At 40.5% G+C, this 17,397-nt stretch overlaps 1 protein-coding gene across 1 annotated transcript in view; it reads left to right on the forward strand.

The window, feature by feature from the left end:
• The window catches only part of LOC127021790 (protocadherin alpha-6-like), a 100,087-nt gene that overhangs the window by 57,013 nt on the left and 25,677 nt on the right, over window positions 1–17,397 (forward strand). The window contains 2 exon segments of the mRNA XM_050905029.1: window positions 6,511–6,569; window positions 8,856–8,944. Coding sequence (XP_050760986.1) covers window positions 6,511–6,569; window positions 8,856–8,944 — 148 coding nt within the window.

A 17,397-nucleotide genomic window follows, 5' to 3' on the forward strand; every position in this document is an offset into this window, starting at 1 on the left:
GCTTAAACTGTCCTGGGGTAGACTATGAAGATGTATCAATGCCAGGTGTACATGGGAAAATGGGTGAATGTAAAGGCATTCACTAATTACTAGTTCCTAGCTAATTACATGCTATAAAACCATGTCTTTCCCTTGTTTCAAGCTCAGCATATGCACTGAAGATACCATCCATTGCTTAGCAACACCAAATTCTACTTTTTAAGGATAACGATCTTTGTATTATTAGATCTTCAGAGAACTGTGTTTCTCTTTTTAGTTAAGTGAACTTTTAATCAGTCTTTAAAAGCCCATGCCTTCACCTGTGAAGCATAGCAACAGGCGTCATTGTCCTTGTGTTGATTTACAGAGTTAATACTTTTGGATAATGTGAACAGGTCCTTTTTTCTACCCCACCCCTCCCAGTTTTTGGAAACTGATTTTCTATTAGTTGTTCAGCGATGAGGATGGGACCAGGTGAATGGGCTTTTTATGCAGACGTATCAGATACAGGGTTTCATGAAGGCTAATATTTTGCAAATGTTGTTTATACAGTGAGAGGAAAAATATTTGAGAATTATTTGGGATTAATCCCAGTAATACTCGACGCAGTAAGGTCTTAGTCCTTTTCATATTTACTAGTAAGGTCAAAGATGTTAATAATTACTTTACACCATGTTGTGACTGACTTCATTTGGTCATTAGAAGGATACAGTGGAAGGGAAAATCCATTGTATGAAGGTTAGGGAGGGAATTCGTTGTCTCTGTTGAAGGGCTGATTCCTGTGTGACTATTCTGACTTGTACTGCTAGTGCTGTGATGGTGGAATGGGAGCTTGTTCCTGCAAGACAGCCTGTGCTTCTGCATTCACCCTGCTTGTCTGTATGGTCCTTGATAAGTTTATAAGAATATCTCAAATCAAGTGTGCTCTGTAAAAGAAGAAATGTACTAACACAGCTACACTGAAAACCTTAGACACAGTTATTGCTGGCAGGAATCTGGTGATAAGGCTCAGAACGTGGAGTTAATGGGTATTGCTCTCTCATCAGCTAGATAACTACTGCAGGGTGAGCAGGCAGGCAGTGTAGGCAAAATATAGAGACAGCAAAATACTGTGGCTTCGTTGCTGGTGCTGTGTGAGGTTATGGGCAGCCTGGATTCCTGCCTTTCGAAAGGGGGGTCCGCACAGCTATGAAGGGGGTGTGTGAAGATGTGATTTTGTTACTGGGCACTGCTGCAGTGGTGATTCGTCCTTTTCAGGAAAGGTTTCAGTGCTTTAGTCTGGAGTCCCTTTCCTCATATGCCTGTGAAGATGCCAAGTGATGTCTGGGTAGTGTCTGGTCCTTGCTTTGTCTTTTCATCTCTCCTGTCTTGTTCTTAACGTTCTGTGCAGTTAAGCTCGTTCATTGTGTCTTGCATCTCATGACAACCTTTTCCCTTCAATGCAGGGAATAACAATCAAACCAACATATGTTTTAACAGGAGTTTTCTGCCCCAGAAGGCAGCCTGGCACATTCCTAACAATGAGTGGGCAGTCTGGATACTTGATAGAACTAGATATAAACTCTTCTGATTATACATTTCCTTGTACCCATTTTTGTGTGGTGACACATGTGCCTGACAAAATATGATGTTTCTTGTGATGTTCAGAAATAAATTTGCATGGCGCTCTATGGACACTTTTCAGAAAGTGAAACAAAAGCTGCGCATTAGTGATGGTAAGACCCAGGGGTTTATCGGAGTTCAGCGGCTGTTTGCTCTGCTTCTGGCTGTTCCTCTGTATTTTGCACTTCAAAACCAGCTTGCTAAACACACAGAAAAAACCAAACAACACTTGAGTTGAACACATCTTGATACTGCTTTAAAATGCAAGCATGTTTTGAAGTGTCTAAATCTAGTAAACCCACAGCATTTTCTGGAGCAGTCTTTCTAAGAGATTTCTCACAAAGGCTTTAAAGGTATTAATAGTGGAATATCTTACAATCTCAGTTCAAGAACTTAAGCCTTTAAGAGATTCTCCAGCCCCACTGACATTGTAAAGGTTAATTATAAATGTTTGTTCTTTTGTTTAGTGGCAGTTATCTGAACCTGTTCTGCTAAGCAGGGACAGTGCTCTGTCCTTCAGGGCAGTCAGACTCTTGGTTTGATGCTTACTGCTGTGCCAGCAGAAATATGCATCCAATATTAAGCAGAGGCATTTTCGTTCTAGTGGAAGTCATTAAATATAGTTTATAGAAGCACTTGCCTGTTCCCTTCACCTTAGTTTTCTCAGAGTTAGGAATGCAAATGGACACTGCCAGGAAGAAAATCTTTGGGCTTCTAAATTACACCCTTTTCCAGTTTCCATTCTGATTTCTTGTATGATAAACACATGTTCAGTCTATAAATAGTTTGTTTTCCACAGCAAATTAATTCTAAACATTTACAGAAGGAAGTCAGGAATAGAAGCCTCTCTTTCCCCACATCTGTCAGCATTGTCTCACTGGAAAATAAGCAGAGCTGTATGCGGTCAAGGGTTCTAAGAGGCCTTTTATTATTGCTTCAAAGCGGATATATTTGATAAATATACCTTATGTCATTCTGTTGTGCATTTATGTGGAAATAGGAATGGAGTGGGATGTTCTTAGCAGTCTCATCATCTGGTAACTGTTTGTAACTGTTTGATTCACACTTCTCTACCTCAAGCAGGCCCTGTTCTAACACCCACTGAAGTGAATGGTAGCCTTTGCATTGATTTTCATGAATACAGGATCAGGACAACATTAAAAAATTTTAGAAATTCCTTCTATCCCAGGGACAGATCCTTACTGTGTTAAAGTATTAGCTAAAAAAGAGAACTGAGCAAAATGTTTGTTACAATGTATTTTCAGCTAAATTTATTCTCCATGAACCGATGAAATGATTCTTAAATTAACCCATGCTGTGCAATTTGAAAACAACTGTGTGAAATTTTGCATGAGCTTTTTTGCTATTAAGGTGGCTCCATTTTATATTATACATTCACTTTGCTTATCAGACTTTCCAAGAAGGTTGGTTGTTTATGACTAGTCACATTAATGCTTGCGGTTATGTGGTTGGCAGAATGTAACCCTGGTGCCTGGAAGAACGGGCAGGAGCAAACTGTGGGCATGAGGTGTTCACCTGGTGCAGTGACAACCACTTCTATAGGCACCTGGATAGATGTTGACTCATCTCGCAACTCTGATGATGTGTGCTGTTACTAAATGAGAAAAAGCAGGTGATGGGAGAAACAGGGAATGGTTGATTACTTCTGTGCTGGATCATGTGATTTTTCTCACCTCCACTGATGAATGGTAAGGACAGGACCACTGGACTTGATACATGGCCTCCAAAAATCTCTGAGGGAAATGGCAAGCTAAGATTACCTTAAAGTTAGTAGAATGGACTGGCATGTGATAAACAGGGTCTTGTAATGAGTTGGGAGCTGGGGAGGTAAAAGGAACAATAAGATCTTCATCAGCATTGTGTGACATAGAGAGAGTATGGGGATGTACAACTGGGAAGCATCTGGACTACTTCAGAGTCTGTGTTCCTCTTTGTGCTTCCTCTCTGTACTCATGCTTCCTCGCCAGCTCTACCTTGTCCTGATGTTGATTTATGACACAGCTACACTTCTCACAGCAAAGCCTGCGACAGGGCTTTGCAGAGGAGCCCGTGCAGACTCCTGTCCCCTGGGACTGTGCTGAAGACACAGCTCTACTTTGAGAGGGGCCATATTGTGTCATGACACAGTGACTGTGTGCTGTGTGAGAGCACATGTCAACGTGGCAGGTTTCAGTGGGTCTGTCACTTCTATTATTGGTCATGCTTTTTTGCTTTTCTTGCTCCTAATTGCCCAATCGCATTTAAAGGTGTATTGAAATACCTTTTCTATTATGACCAGAGGATCTTAAAGAATTACAGTCTGTAGCAGAACAAAAGGAGAAGCCAGTTACACTGACAAAATTGGAATTTCACCATTTTTTCCAGTTGCAGGACATTGGCCTGTGATAACACAAGTGTGGGACAAACGTGCGTCTCTTGCTGAGGTCCGAAGGTTCCCAGGCAAGCAGTGCGCACATGGTAAAACTGGGTGAGAATAGGTCTGGACAAAGGCAGACTGCTGCCCCACTGCCTGCTCCTCCTGTTCTTCCTGTGAAGACTTCAAAAATGGAGAAGTCCCAGACACTGAATTTTCACAGTTAAAAACAAAAAACAGCCCCTGAAAGGTCTGAAAGTCAACTGTGGCAATAGATCTTTCCATCTCCGGAGTACTTTGTTCTGATCCTGTCCCCTCCTTCCTTCTTTTGTTCCTCTGGGAGCAGCACTACTGCCCTGCCTAAGAGTAGTAGCAAATAGAGAACTGTTCGGGAGTAGCCACAAGATGCCACAGCTTCTGGATAGTAACCTTTGAAAATACCACAATCTCCTAATTGCTGCTGTTTCTGTTATATTGACATGGTGAATGTTGGTCCATGCACGTGGAGTGAATGAATGATGAATTTCTAACTGATGAGTTTCTCCTGCCATCATCATCCATTTATGATCTGGTGTCTGAAAGTTCCCACTGCAACAGCACATAGATTTTTGTCTTCTAGCCAAGAGCTGGAAAGCTCTCAGCTGAAAAACGAAAATCTATATACTGTGAGCGAGTGGCCGTTTTCCTCTTTTCTCACTCCTACCCAACTCGTGTGAGACTTTTCCAGCTCTTTGATGTAATCTCACTTCATCTGTGTTTTGCCTGGGACTGTGGTAAGATTCCTCCTCCTCCTCACACTGCCTATAAGCCTGTACAAATTAGTAACCTGCACCCCCTTTGCAAAAAAGAGCGAAGGGGCTTTCCCCCCACCGCCAGTTCAGCAGTTCCCCTGCTATAAGAAAATCCCCAGCAGAGGAAAAGCCAAATCTTCTGGTGTCAGCACCCTCCATACATCAAGAAAGGCAAACTCAGGAGGGGATCTGATCAGTGGGTATTATTTTCTATCCTCTTTCATTGACTATTACTACATGGTTGACTTTAGAGTTGCCCTGACATCCCTGGGACTGGGGCCAAAATGGAATGAATCAGAAAATACTGGAACCATGCATAATGGGCTCCTTGTCAAGCTACTTTCTGCTAAACTCAGCAGAACCTGAGCATGCGAGAGAACTGGGGGCTAAATGGGAAGGAAATTGCTAGCACAGATGTTTAATGTGTGGTTGCAAATATCAGCCTCCTCCCTTTTGTGTAACTCAAACCATAAAGAATACTAGGATGCACATCATCCAAGAGCATCTCGCTCTTGAGTGATGCTGGACCTGGGAAATATGGTGATAGACTGATACTGTAAGTTGTAATTGCTCCATTTTTATTTGAACAAAACCTATTGATCCAGGGGAAAGCATACCCCAAGCCTCAAGAGGAAAGACCGAGTTGGCTTTAAATAATTCAGAGCATTCAACACTTTCTTTTTCTCTTTCAAGTAATGGGAAAAATTCATTTCTGATCTGCCTCCAATAGCTTGAAGAGAATTAAACCATTACTGTCATATATTATTTGTATGTTTGGCACTGTACAAGACAGACCAGGAATGAGTGTAGTCCATTATGTTTCTGGACATAAGTTCTCTCTTTGAATTCAAGTGCCTGAAGTTAAGCACTGGCTGCGATATCACATGCAGAGTATTGTCTTAAGAATCCTGAGAAATAACCTTGTTATGTGCTTAAGGCCTAATTTTAAAGGACCTGAGCTTGCATTCATTGGCTGTAGTTGAAAATTATTGTAATGGTTCCCTGACAATGCAAAAGAGATTTTCTGGAGCAATTTTTGATCAACAGAGGATTTCTTAATTATCTCTTCATTTAGCAAGCCATTCTGCAGCAGGTCAGCATATGCTGAGGTTTGTTGGTCAAAGGGTATTGCTGGCTATTTTCCCCTTCCACCTTTTATGCCCTCTCATGAATATGGAGAATGTAGTAGTTCTTGGTATTATGAAAGAACACGTCTGCCTTTGATAAAAGACTTGCTGCAGTCTGCAAATCTGATACAATCTAGTGCAGTCCTCCGCAGTACACTAAATGCCAGCAGAAACCTCACAGCAAACAGACTGCCCCGCATGTCCCCTTCACAGGGGGCTGTATTTTATACATCCTCAGGCAGATGCTATTCAGTGCAGGAGCTCAAGTTTCCTTGGCTTATCAGATAAACAAACAATGTGTTTTATGGATTTATGATGGGTTTTTTTCCCTATGCCCAGAATGTTGATGAATGTACGAAATAACTGTTCACCAGTTTCCAGCATTAAATGTTGTTCCACAGAGATCATCTCTAGCCAAAGGCCTTGGCATGCAAACAAGTTTCTCTGTTACTGAGACACTCTCTGTGTGTCCATTTGAAAGTTTCTTTAGATTTGTAGAAAGATTTGGCAGTTCTGAATGTTCACAAAAATTGAGTAGCTCCATATAGACTCTTCTGACAAAATTAGCCAGATGCACATGCTTTTCAGCACATTCAACATACATTAACAACGTTATCCTGGGCTTTTGTTTCTACAGCCAAAACATCCCAATCCTGACTGGCGCTACTCTGCATCCCTAAGGGCAGGAATGCAAAGGTACGTATGACGTTTCCCCACTTGATGGGGAATTCTGTCTTTGTCCTCTGTGAAAAGGACAAAGCTGTCTGGCTCCTCTGATGCCCTAGACTGATGATATCTGTACACTGAGATGGAAAGCACTTGAGTTCTGCTGCTGTCACTTCCAATCTCCAAGTGTTACAGATTCAGGCTGACTGCATCTTACGCTATTATTGTAGTACCGTAGATCTGTGCTTTTTTTGTGTTTACCTCCTGCCTTTTTATACATTGACTGTCAAGGCATAATTGCTCCAATTACTGAATTATTTAACTGTGATTATACACTTTTTGTTTACTTTAAAGCCCCCTCTAATCATCAATGCTGATATGTTTCAATAGACTGCAGCATCGATGGGTTTTCCATCTTCTTGTCTCTTGTTACCATAAAAGGATGCTGCTCCTGCAGTCGGTTTATTAACCACATGGTGCAATCAAGATGATTAATACAGTTTAAAGGACATTTTGAAGATATGAGACGGATTTTCAAAGAAGGAAAAGTGAGGCTGTGTCCAAATCTCTTTAGACATCTTTGAAAGTCCTCTGCTTAACATCACAAGCAGTCTCTGATGTAATTTGCTACTCAGTACACCTGGTAAAAGAGAATTATAATAAAGTTGGTTTTGTAGAGCCTAAATAAAATAATATTTTTGCTCTCCCTTCCCAAGCAGATTAGAAAACTGGTTTTATATTCAGGTGTAATCTGACATGATTAATAAGACTACCTTACAGGTTTAGATGCAATTACAAGGCTGCAGCAGTTCCTAGTGGCACTACAAAGGGCAGGACGGTATGTTTTTCCTAAAATTGTTGGTGCAATGGGACTGTAGTCCTCACCTTTTATCCATTATCCACAGGGCTGAAGGGTCTTCATAAGGTTGAAGTCCAAAACTCAGATTCAGCCTGTCCATCCCTGAGACTGTGCTTCATGTGGGTGAGGGCACAGTGTACCTCTCCAGCTGACTTTGGGCTGCTGTGTAAAAAGGAACCTAAACCTCAGGGACCAGAAGGAAAGGAAGAAAGAGCAAGCTTGATTCTGTGACTTGTTGGGCAAACTGGTTTCTTTCTTTTATGTTCCGGCTGGGTTTTTTTGTTGGGTTTGTTTTTTTTTTTTAATCCCTGACTGCTTACTGCAAAATGAATCAGCAGTCTGGGGAGCAGGATCCAGAAGCAGGAATTCTCCTGCCTACCTGAGCATCTTATCTACCAGTCCTCAGAGTCAGGCGTGCTCTTGTGTATTTCCAACTTGACCCTGTGGATCCACATTCCTTTCTATACAGGGTTCAAGATCTTGCCTGAAGTTACTTGAACCATAAATGAAAAGTCAGAGCTCATTTAAAGCAATTCATCCCACAAACAGGGGAGCTAATGAAGCCTTTCTGGGAAATTGTATGTGTTCCTCTGTTCTCTCACATGAGCAGTCCCTGTCCTTACCTGAAATCTCAGGTTCTGACCCTGTGTGACCTGCCCAGATGATGATTTTCATAACATGCTGATTTTTCAGAAAACCTGTAGAAATCTGGTATCCGTAGGACCCTTGACATCTGCCACATTTGGTTGAAACTGTCCATTAAGTTCAACTGGGAGTGTGGAAGGGAGCTGAGAAGCAGATGAGCAAAAACAGGGACACAGTCACAGAATCCTGTTTCTTCAAGGAATTGCACACAAATACGTGCCTAGTTTTGCATTAATAGTAGCAGATTTTTTCTTTTCCTTCCATGTAAGGTGCTGGCTAATACCCAAAGTGGTGCTTTCAAGGCCAGGTACTCACGATATGACACCGTAAAGTTTGCTGTGTTAGTTTCTGCATTTGAGAAAATGTATTTCTTTTTGAATTGCTCACGAGAAGCGTGCAGTAACCCAGGAAGGTGGGATCTGTTAAAGCAGCATAATGACAGAAGATCAGAACTAACTCCACCAGCTTTTTATCATTTGCTTTAATGCTAATACATCATAACAGCAAAGAAGCTGTGTAACTTCCTTGTTAGCAACTTCCAGTCAATGAAAGCAAAGTGTTCTGCAGGTATGTTTGTTTCATAAATTATGCCACAACTGTGTTTTAGTAAATAATCGAAGATATCTTTTGCAAGTCAAAACAGCTAGTTCTCCGATGCTCCAGCAGAATTCGTTAGCATCATGCAATACTATAGGAGTAGTTGCACAGTGACAAACAGTTATTACCCTTGAAGAGTAGCAAGAAGGGGAAATGTTATAAAGCCCAGGGCAGAGGGGAACTGTATAATCTAACTATGATATATGCTTATGCAGTGCTGTGCATCTGGAGGAGGCAGGAGTCCTGCGTGGAGGACCAGGAGGGCCGGATCAGCAGTGGCCAACAGTCTCCAGTGCTACTCCAGGTAAAGGTGTGAAAATCCAGAATATATGTGAGGATTGACATTAGTTAACTGAATGTTAACTGAAGTAGACCTCCTAATGCTTTTGTCTTAGTTTTTCTTCTGTTTTGTGTCTCTGAGTGAAGTTCTTGTCAATTAATCTGTGGAATCTAAGTAGAGTGGAATAACAAAGCAGAAAATACATATTTTTCTTTACTCAGTCCCCGATGAGCGCTGGAGATAAGAGTCCTTGATCCCAGCTTTCACCCTACCTTTGGACGTTATTGGTTTGTGTAATGGAATAATGGAAGGGCTTCAGTTCTGGTGTGTGTATTCAGATTCAAAATGCTTGGGTCTGGAGCTGATTTGCCCTGCGTTTCAAAAGAACAGTGAAACTGGGGTAGGAGCTTATCAGTTCTCCCTTTGTTATTTTTACAAACCCAGTAAGTCTCTTTGAATGTCTTGTCTCATTTTCTGTGGTGAAATCAGACCTATTTTTTTTGCTAGCTATTTTCATTCACTAGTACACGATGATGGATACTAAATTATTTGCTTGTCAAACTAAATGACCAAACCCACATTTTAGAATGTAGCTTCATTTACTCAGTCACTGACTGATGACTTCACAGCAGTCAATAAGAATTGGCAAAGGGTCCTCACTGAGTTAAGAAAAAAAATCACCTGTATCTTTTGCAGTGCAGGCAATAAAATATTCTCACTTTTTATGATGGAGCAGGAATAATATAGAGACATAGTGGAGTAGCCAGTCACTGGTGTGATTAGCGGTTTCAGTCATGCCCAAACTAAGCTGTCAACTTAGTGGATGCCCTGTGTAGGGTTGTGAGTCCTATATGACAGCTCTGCGAGCATTGTGAGTCCTCCAGAAATTCAAATGAGGAGTGACGCTCATATCGCTGAGACAGGTCAAAGGCAGAGAAGTGGGATCTCCAGCAGAAAAGATGTAAGAGCTTCTTTATTTAATCCTTTTTTGGTGCAAAACTTTCCCTTGGCTTAAATGGGAATTTTACCTGGATAAAGGGCTGAGGAGCAACTTCAGGATTTGCAATCACAGTTACAACATATCCGTGAATTAATGGTGCCCAGCAAGACCTGCATTGGTGTTGCAGAAGGGTTGTCTGCAGAAACAGATTTGGAAATTAATGTAATATATAACGGGCCCCTTGGCTATAATTACCTGGTTTTCGTGTGCTGGTCCTTCTGTTGCAGGCTTTGCAGGAAGACACAGCTTGTGCATGTTATGAAGGGTGCATAACTTGAGCTTGCATCTGAAAATGTCACCACAAGTACACTCTAACCTTTACAAGGGATTCCCTCAGGCTTTCAGCTGCACTAACCAACCTTGACTGAGGGCTTAGTGTATTACCTTATACCAAGTTCAGTATGGATGCAAATATTCACCCAGATGTTTGCTTGCTGGTAATGCAGATTTCTAAGTACATGAATGTAAATGGTAGGATGGTCCTGTCTTCTGAGGAGGTCCATTGGCATTTGGGTCCCAGAGCCCTGTTCCATTATCTGGACTCCTCCCTGTTATTCTTTTTGGGTCCTATCATTTTAGACTCACTTTGGGAACCTGAACATCTCTTTGTTTGAGGAGCAGCAGTAACCCTTGGCTCTTACTGCTCTTTTCCTCCATGACCATGCAATGAGGCACTTGTGCAATGAATGCATCTGTGTCGCACACACTGCTCTGTGTGTTGGTGGCTATGTAGGGTGGAGAAAACTGTAAAGCATAGTGAGAAGAGAAGCTGGCAGGAGGCTCTGTGGAGCTTGGCAGCTGGAGAGGTGACAGTCCAAGTGCCAAGGTTGTTTACTCTGGCCCTTGGACTGAGCATTGTACATCATTGTTTCTCTGTGGGTTTTATTTCTAGGTAATCTATTCAGACAAGTTTCAAGAAATACCTTCAGCAACAGGAAATTTTTCTGCCATACAGGAAAATGTGACTAATTAAAATGACATTACGGAATACCCATGCTTAGTTACAGCTACCTTTAAATCCAATTTTTGTGAATCAGGTTCCTTGTAAATGCATACTTTTTCCTGCACAATGAAGACTCATTTGTTTCATCTTTGTCCACTCCCAAGTGATTAGTGACCCTGACATAACATTAATTAGCCCTTTTTTTAGTGGGTTTCAGGTAATATTCTTCTCCACTCTTTGTAAGCAAAAGCTACAGATATCCCTGGTCCTTGACAGCAAACAGGCAATTCATAGGGAAATCTCAGTTAAGTTAATGGTTGTGTTAATTTTCATAGCTTAAGTACATCATCCTGCATCATGTTTTCAGCAATTTACTACCACTGTTTTAGAATCCTGTCTGCAGTTTCATACAGATATCTCTTTCAATGCTTCTTTCTTTTTCTGGCTTAGGTTCAAGACCTGTAATATTTTTCATCAGGTTAACGTACACAACTGATGCTTTTCAGAAGAGCTTCAACTCATTATGGTCAATTGCAGTCGATTGAGTCAACAAATGCATTTATTTGCTCCTGACATATCATTTGCATATGAATGGAGTGCACCTGGGTCCAGATAAACTCCTAGATAACCTATTTGTTATCTCTGTTATCATCAGCATAGTGTGGCAGCTGCAGGTCTCGACTTCTGATTACTAGAAACCACTTCCAAGCCTGTTCCGTGCACACATTCTCCATGCAGTTGTTTTAGTCAATTGATTAATCCCAATCAGTTTGTCACTAAACCATTCATTTAATTTAGCAATCCACAAAAGCCACGGATAAGATACCTCACAGAGACAGATTCAGAGTGTTAATCAATGAGAGCATTCACAGGTGATGTCATAGGAACACTTTAAGAAGGATGAAAAAGTCAAGTATTAAATCAGTAAATCCTTAATTCCTAATGCATAGCTGTACTCGAACATCACATGATGTTTCAGCAAATATGTGTTGCCCGAGCAAAACCTGGTCCTCATTTGACTGACAACACTCTTATTGACTTTATTGCATATTTCACCCATGCAGGGGACAGTGAATCTTGAGTCATTTTTTATTTGTCTTTGCATTTTCTTATGCACCAGTCCAATAGTTTGTAGGTTTGTAGTCAGGATAGTTCCAAGTGAGGTAGGACAAGAAGGCTCAAACTCCCTCTGGGTAGAGGATACCATTGGGTTTAGCCCTCTGGGACATCTCATTTGTCCCCCACATGCTATATAGTGAGTCCAGGAAATGCAGACAGATTTCTGGTTTCTGCTCTACGTCCTTTGACAGATTTGGTGATTATATCAGACTTTCTATAGGTGACTGCTAATTTGAGTGAACTTTGTTTTCTGGACGCCTAACTTGGAATAAATGGAGCTTGATTTGCAGAAATGGTGGGAGCTCGTAACAGAAACTAAGATGAACAGAAACTTTGCTCTAAACATACAACACTGAAGATTCTGAATAAATCAGAGCTATGCGTAGTTCAGAGCTTAGAATTAGTGGGCATTAGACAAATCTGTATGTACTTCTCTGTGCTCCAGGTTCCAGTCTACAAAACAGAGCTGGTAATGCAAGTGCTTCACAAAACAGTCTAAAGATGCATTCATAGCACATATAAGGCTCAGGAGAACGATAAGGTTTTCTGATGAAAAACAGCCATGAGGAATTTTAAATCCTCTATTCAATGTAGGTTTTATCTGTGTGCAGTAAATAAGGCACTGGGCCACCCACTGCATATATAGAGGGAAAAAAATACTTCCGTTCAGACAACTCTGTAAACAAAAGAGGAAAGGACCTCGTAGAAGAATCTGCATCTGAAATTTGGAAGCACGTAGGTGAAGACCGTGGGTGAAATACTGGCGTCTCTGAAGTCCATGGCAAATAGCCCACTGACTTCAAGGAAGCTAGGATTTCAGTGTCTAGCCTTATGAATATGCACAAGGGACTGAACTAAAGTTGCATAGGCAAATGCAATCCTAAAATATGCTTATTTTATTCTTCTAGTTTTGCAGTGGTAACATTCTTCTAAGTATGTCTGTTATTTTTGTTTCCTTTTCCCAGGTAATTAGCTGGGGAAGAGAGGCAGTAGCTTTGTTTTTTAAAGCACTCTTACGAAAAAAGCAATTATACTGTGTCAGAATCTACTGATCTCAACATGGGCAGTCCTCCATGCTTGACATTCGTGGTGCATATGTTTATCCCTTGAACTGGCCAAGTAAACAGCAGTAGTAACATTGGCTGCTATTCCTTAAGAGAAATAAGCAGGAGAGACAGGTTAGCTGTGGGTTTCATAGCTTGAAAAGGCAGGGGAATACTATAACCAAGAAACCCAGAGATCAACTCTAGGTCTGAAGAGGGCTGTATGTGCTATATATGTATATAAGTATGTATATATATTTTATATCTATATGCTTGTGTATATATAAAATCTTTATACAAAGATGTATAGCTCCTTGTGTCCCATCACCCCAAGTCTGACTCTTTCAACGTTTGTCCTCTGAAATTTGTGTCCATCACGGCTTTCCTCTCTATTCAGTTTTTCCTGCTGTTCCTTACCTCCCACCTAACTGTGACCTTTTTACACATGCCATGCTAGCTAGGGATATTCCATGCCCATATACTCTCAGACTGTCCTGAAAGACTGTAGAGACTCATAGGTTTTATGCTGAGAACTACAGTTGCTCTGGAATAGATTTATGTCGCTCTCGGAGGACGGTTCCTGCTGCAATCAGCTGGAATGCAGAAGAGGTCCATTGATGGGGCATGGGCTGTAGAATAAGTGATGAGTACTGAAAATTAAATGAGAAGCAACTATAAATATGGCAAATAAGCAAAGTTATCTGAAAGGTAAAGTCAGTCTTCCTGGTAAGTTTTGTATTGCTGGTTTGGGGTAGAGTGTTGTGGACGGAATGACTGTGGGAAACCTGTGAAGAAAGGAAAGGGGATGCTTGCGTGGATTTTAATAAAAATGTCCAAGAATGCCTTGATAGGAGAAGGAATTATTATAATTATCTAGTGTAAGTTGTGGCATACACAGTTCTGTGTTTCACAGACTAATTTGTATGTCAAGCAAGTAAATCCTACTTCAATAAAAACATTCTGTCAGAAAGAGACACCTTCTTCCAACAGAACAGCGTGAGAAGGGCCCAGATGAGAGATAGGGCATTAGTGGAAGCAGGAGAGATCTGAGCAGAGAAATCTAAGGACATGAGGGGGGACACCAGTAAAAATCTTGGCATAGGAAAGTGAGCAGAGAGGATCTGGTAGAGGGAAACAATTGGAAAAGGATGCTAGAAGGTCTACAGGAGGCAGACAGCTTTGGGAACGGCACAGTGTAGACTCTTAAGTGACTACTGAGCATAGGTCACTGGAAAGAAGATTGGCACACAGAGACTGGGTAATAGATTGTGATGAGGGCAACAGAAAGCCACACTGCAGTTAGTTGTTCTTTTCATGGAATAATCATTTGATCTGTCTGTGTCTTTGAGTCCATTTAACATCAGCATAAAAGGAATTAATTACTTTTTTTTTCAGATTGACACTTTCACTGTTGCAACAGACACTGTTCTTGAAATTCAGTAGGCATAACACTCCCGTAAAAGCTCAGAGGGGGCCACAGTACTGTTACAAGGCTCTTGGCCTCTGAAATATTTTTCTAAAAATTCAGTTTAAAGAGAAAAAGCCTAAGAAAATAACTCTGAGAGTTATGAGACCTGAGATATATCATATGAAATACGTTATATCTTTACACTGTGGTTGTAAATGGAGAAGAATTTCTTCCTAAATGTCAGTGAGTTTCTATTCACCTTCTTCAAATGACCTTCCTTATCCACAGAAAAAGGGTCTAATTAAGACTTGTCAAGCAGTCACTGCAAAGAATGTGCAGGGTCTGAAAGTGCTGCTTCTTTGAGACTGTTAAAAGTTAATTGACAAATAACAGCAGAGAACAGTGGTCTGGCTTAGCTTTAGCAGTTCATTGATTAAAGCTATAAAAGATAATAACTAATTAGCAACCCAGAATACAAAACTGGGATCTTGGTTTGTTGCAGAATGCTGCAGCTGTTTAAAATGGAAGGAGCTAGAAAATGCAGCTGTGCACGTCTATATCCTCGATATTTATTTTAATTAGTAACAAATTTTCTATGGAATTTCATAATTCCAACTTTCAAAACCAGAAATACCTACATATCAAAATACGAGCCCTAAGAACCGTACCCTAAGTGGTCTAAGAAGCACTGTGAAAATATGTGTAATATTTTTAAAGGAGAAAATAGGGAAAATACAAACAGCCAAGTTATTTGTGTTTCTCATGAAAATTAGTCTTCACATCAGTGATTTAGTAAATCCCCAAAATGAAGGTCATAAGCAGTTTAACTAGTTCCTAAGCATACACAGTAAAGTATCATAGAGATTTGTTTCACAGCCTCTTGTAATCATGGAAAAAATCATCCCCATAAAGCACACTAAAATCATTATTTAAAGCTGCAGTATCTCTACCAGCTCAGCAGAATCTGGAGAAGGAAATCACGCCAGCATGTAGATGCAGAGCAATGACACTATACTGAAATAGAAATAATCTGCAAGGACCATATAAGGCTAAATCCCTTTCTTTTATCTCATGTTTTGACCTTGGTCATTGAATTCGCAAGTTAATTCCACCTAGTTGCTGAGACCTTCAACGTGATGCAGTCCCCAGTTTTGCCTCTACTCCCAGTACACTTTATTCCCAAGATACTCCCTGTATACTTCCTGCTCTTCTGCTTTGCAGTTCTGTTTCTTCCATTTTCACCTCTTTCCTGTCATCTGTCTTGTTTGCCAAGCATGCACCTCTCTCTTCCCTGTTTTTCTTCAAAACTTGTTTATTCCTTTCATCTAATGACCCTGGTCTCTTCCTGCTCAGCTGTCCACTGTGTCTCCCCTCTGTATTGTTATTCCAGGAATGCTGAAATGTAGTTCACTGGCTTGGCCACACATCAACATTGAAAAACGTTTCATACCAAACTAAGAATTTTCTGTGATAAATGCTTCTCATTTCTGACAGCCTGATGGAAGCTGGAGAGGACTGAGAGTTTCAGATGCTGCTTGGGCTGAAGAAAAACATTTTGAAATCAGAAAGATTTTTCAAAAGAACATGTCAAAAAATAAGTATTTTTATGACAGATGCAGCTTGACATACTGATTATTATTTTTTAAAAGCTGATGACTGTTCTGCTTCACCACATGCAAACCAGCAGTTTGGGCTTTCAGTATTTGCAGTCAGGACTAGGTAAATGAATAGATTAGTTTAGATTTCTGTTCAGCTGAGTGGGCAAAGAAAGGAGGGGAAGATAGATGATATTATACAGAAACTGCAATCACGAGTTGGCTAATGTTAAATTTACTTTCTGTTATTTTGTTATTTTCCTCTTAGCTGCAAAAAAACCATGACTGACCTGAAATAGCATTTGTGATCTTTATTATGGGGTCCATTATTTTTCAGTGGAGTGTACAAAGTAAATTAGATGACACGGATGAGAGATTTAATAGTGTGTGATACCTTAGTCCTTGAAGACTCAATGTAAGGAAAAAAAAAGGACTCATCAGAATTTGAAAAAGGCTAATGCTGGAAACTTCAAAGTTGTGTGGTCTGTTTGTCTTGATATATTTGAATAAGACTTTTTCATTTTGACTATGAAAGAGAATGGTCTTGGAAGAGTTTATGTCCTCATATATTGTGGAGAATTCTTGATTCCACCTGCTGCAAAGATTTGTGAGAGGAATTAGCCTTTCTCATTAGTCCCAGGCAATGCAGAATGCATTTATGCATCTTGGCATTTAGTCAGGTCCCTGTGCATGTGCAGTCCTTCCATTTAGATTAGGGCCACATTTGTCCCTGACTGGAGCCAGTTGTTGAATTTGCCAAAGTCCATGTCCAGCTTCCGATCTCCACATGGGGTGATTGTTCCAATGCAGATTTCTTGAAGGTTCGGGTAAGACTGATAGCTGCAGCTGAGATACTAATAATACAGGAGACCTGCAAAATTTCTAAAACCAGAAATAAAATAAGAGTAATGGGTGCAAAATGTTAGTGGTTTTCTGTGACTGAATAGTATGAAGCAAGTCTTCCCAAACTGTCGACAAAAGCTGCTACAGGTTAAGACTTTGTCATTTTAAGGAGTGATAAAGTAAGAGATTTTACACAAGCAGTTTAGCTGGCTAGCTGGCTATGATTTCTATCTTTAGGTGCTAGGAGAAAGTTTAATGACAATAACTCCTTGTCTACTTAATTCATCCTTTCCTATAATAATCTCTTTTCTTCCTCAAAATGGAAGTTACAGTTGCACCTAAAAAATGTTTCTCATTTGATAGCTGTTACTAACTCTACTCTTTGTTCTAGGACAAAGTAACATCTTTTGAAAAGTACCTGATTTTGATAATGGTTAATTTTATTATGTCTGTAATGACCAATAGTTTGTTAACTCTTTTGAATCAAACACCAAAAACTCCAGCCAGTTTATCAGGTTTCCCACCC

The sequence above is a fragment of the Gymnogyps californianus genome, chromosome 14, assembly GCF_018139145.2.
Source record: "Gymnogyps californianus isolate 813 chromosome 14, ASM1813914v2, whole genome shotgun sequence".
NCBI classification, from domain to species: domain Eukaryota; kingdom Metazoa; phylum Chordata; class Aves; order Accipitriformes; family Cathartidae; genus Gymnogyps; species Gymnogyps californianus.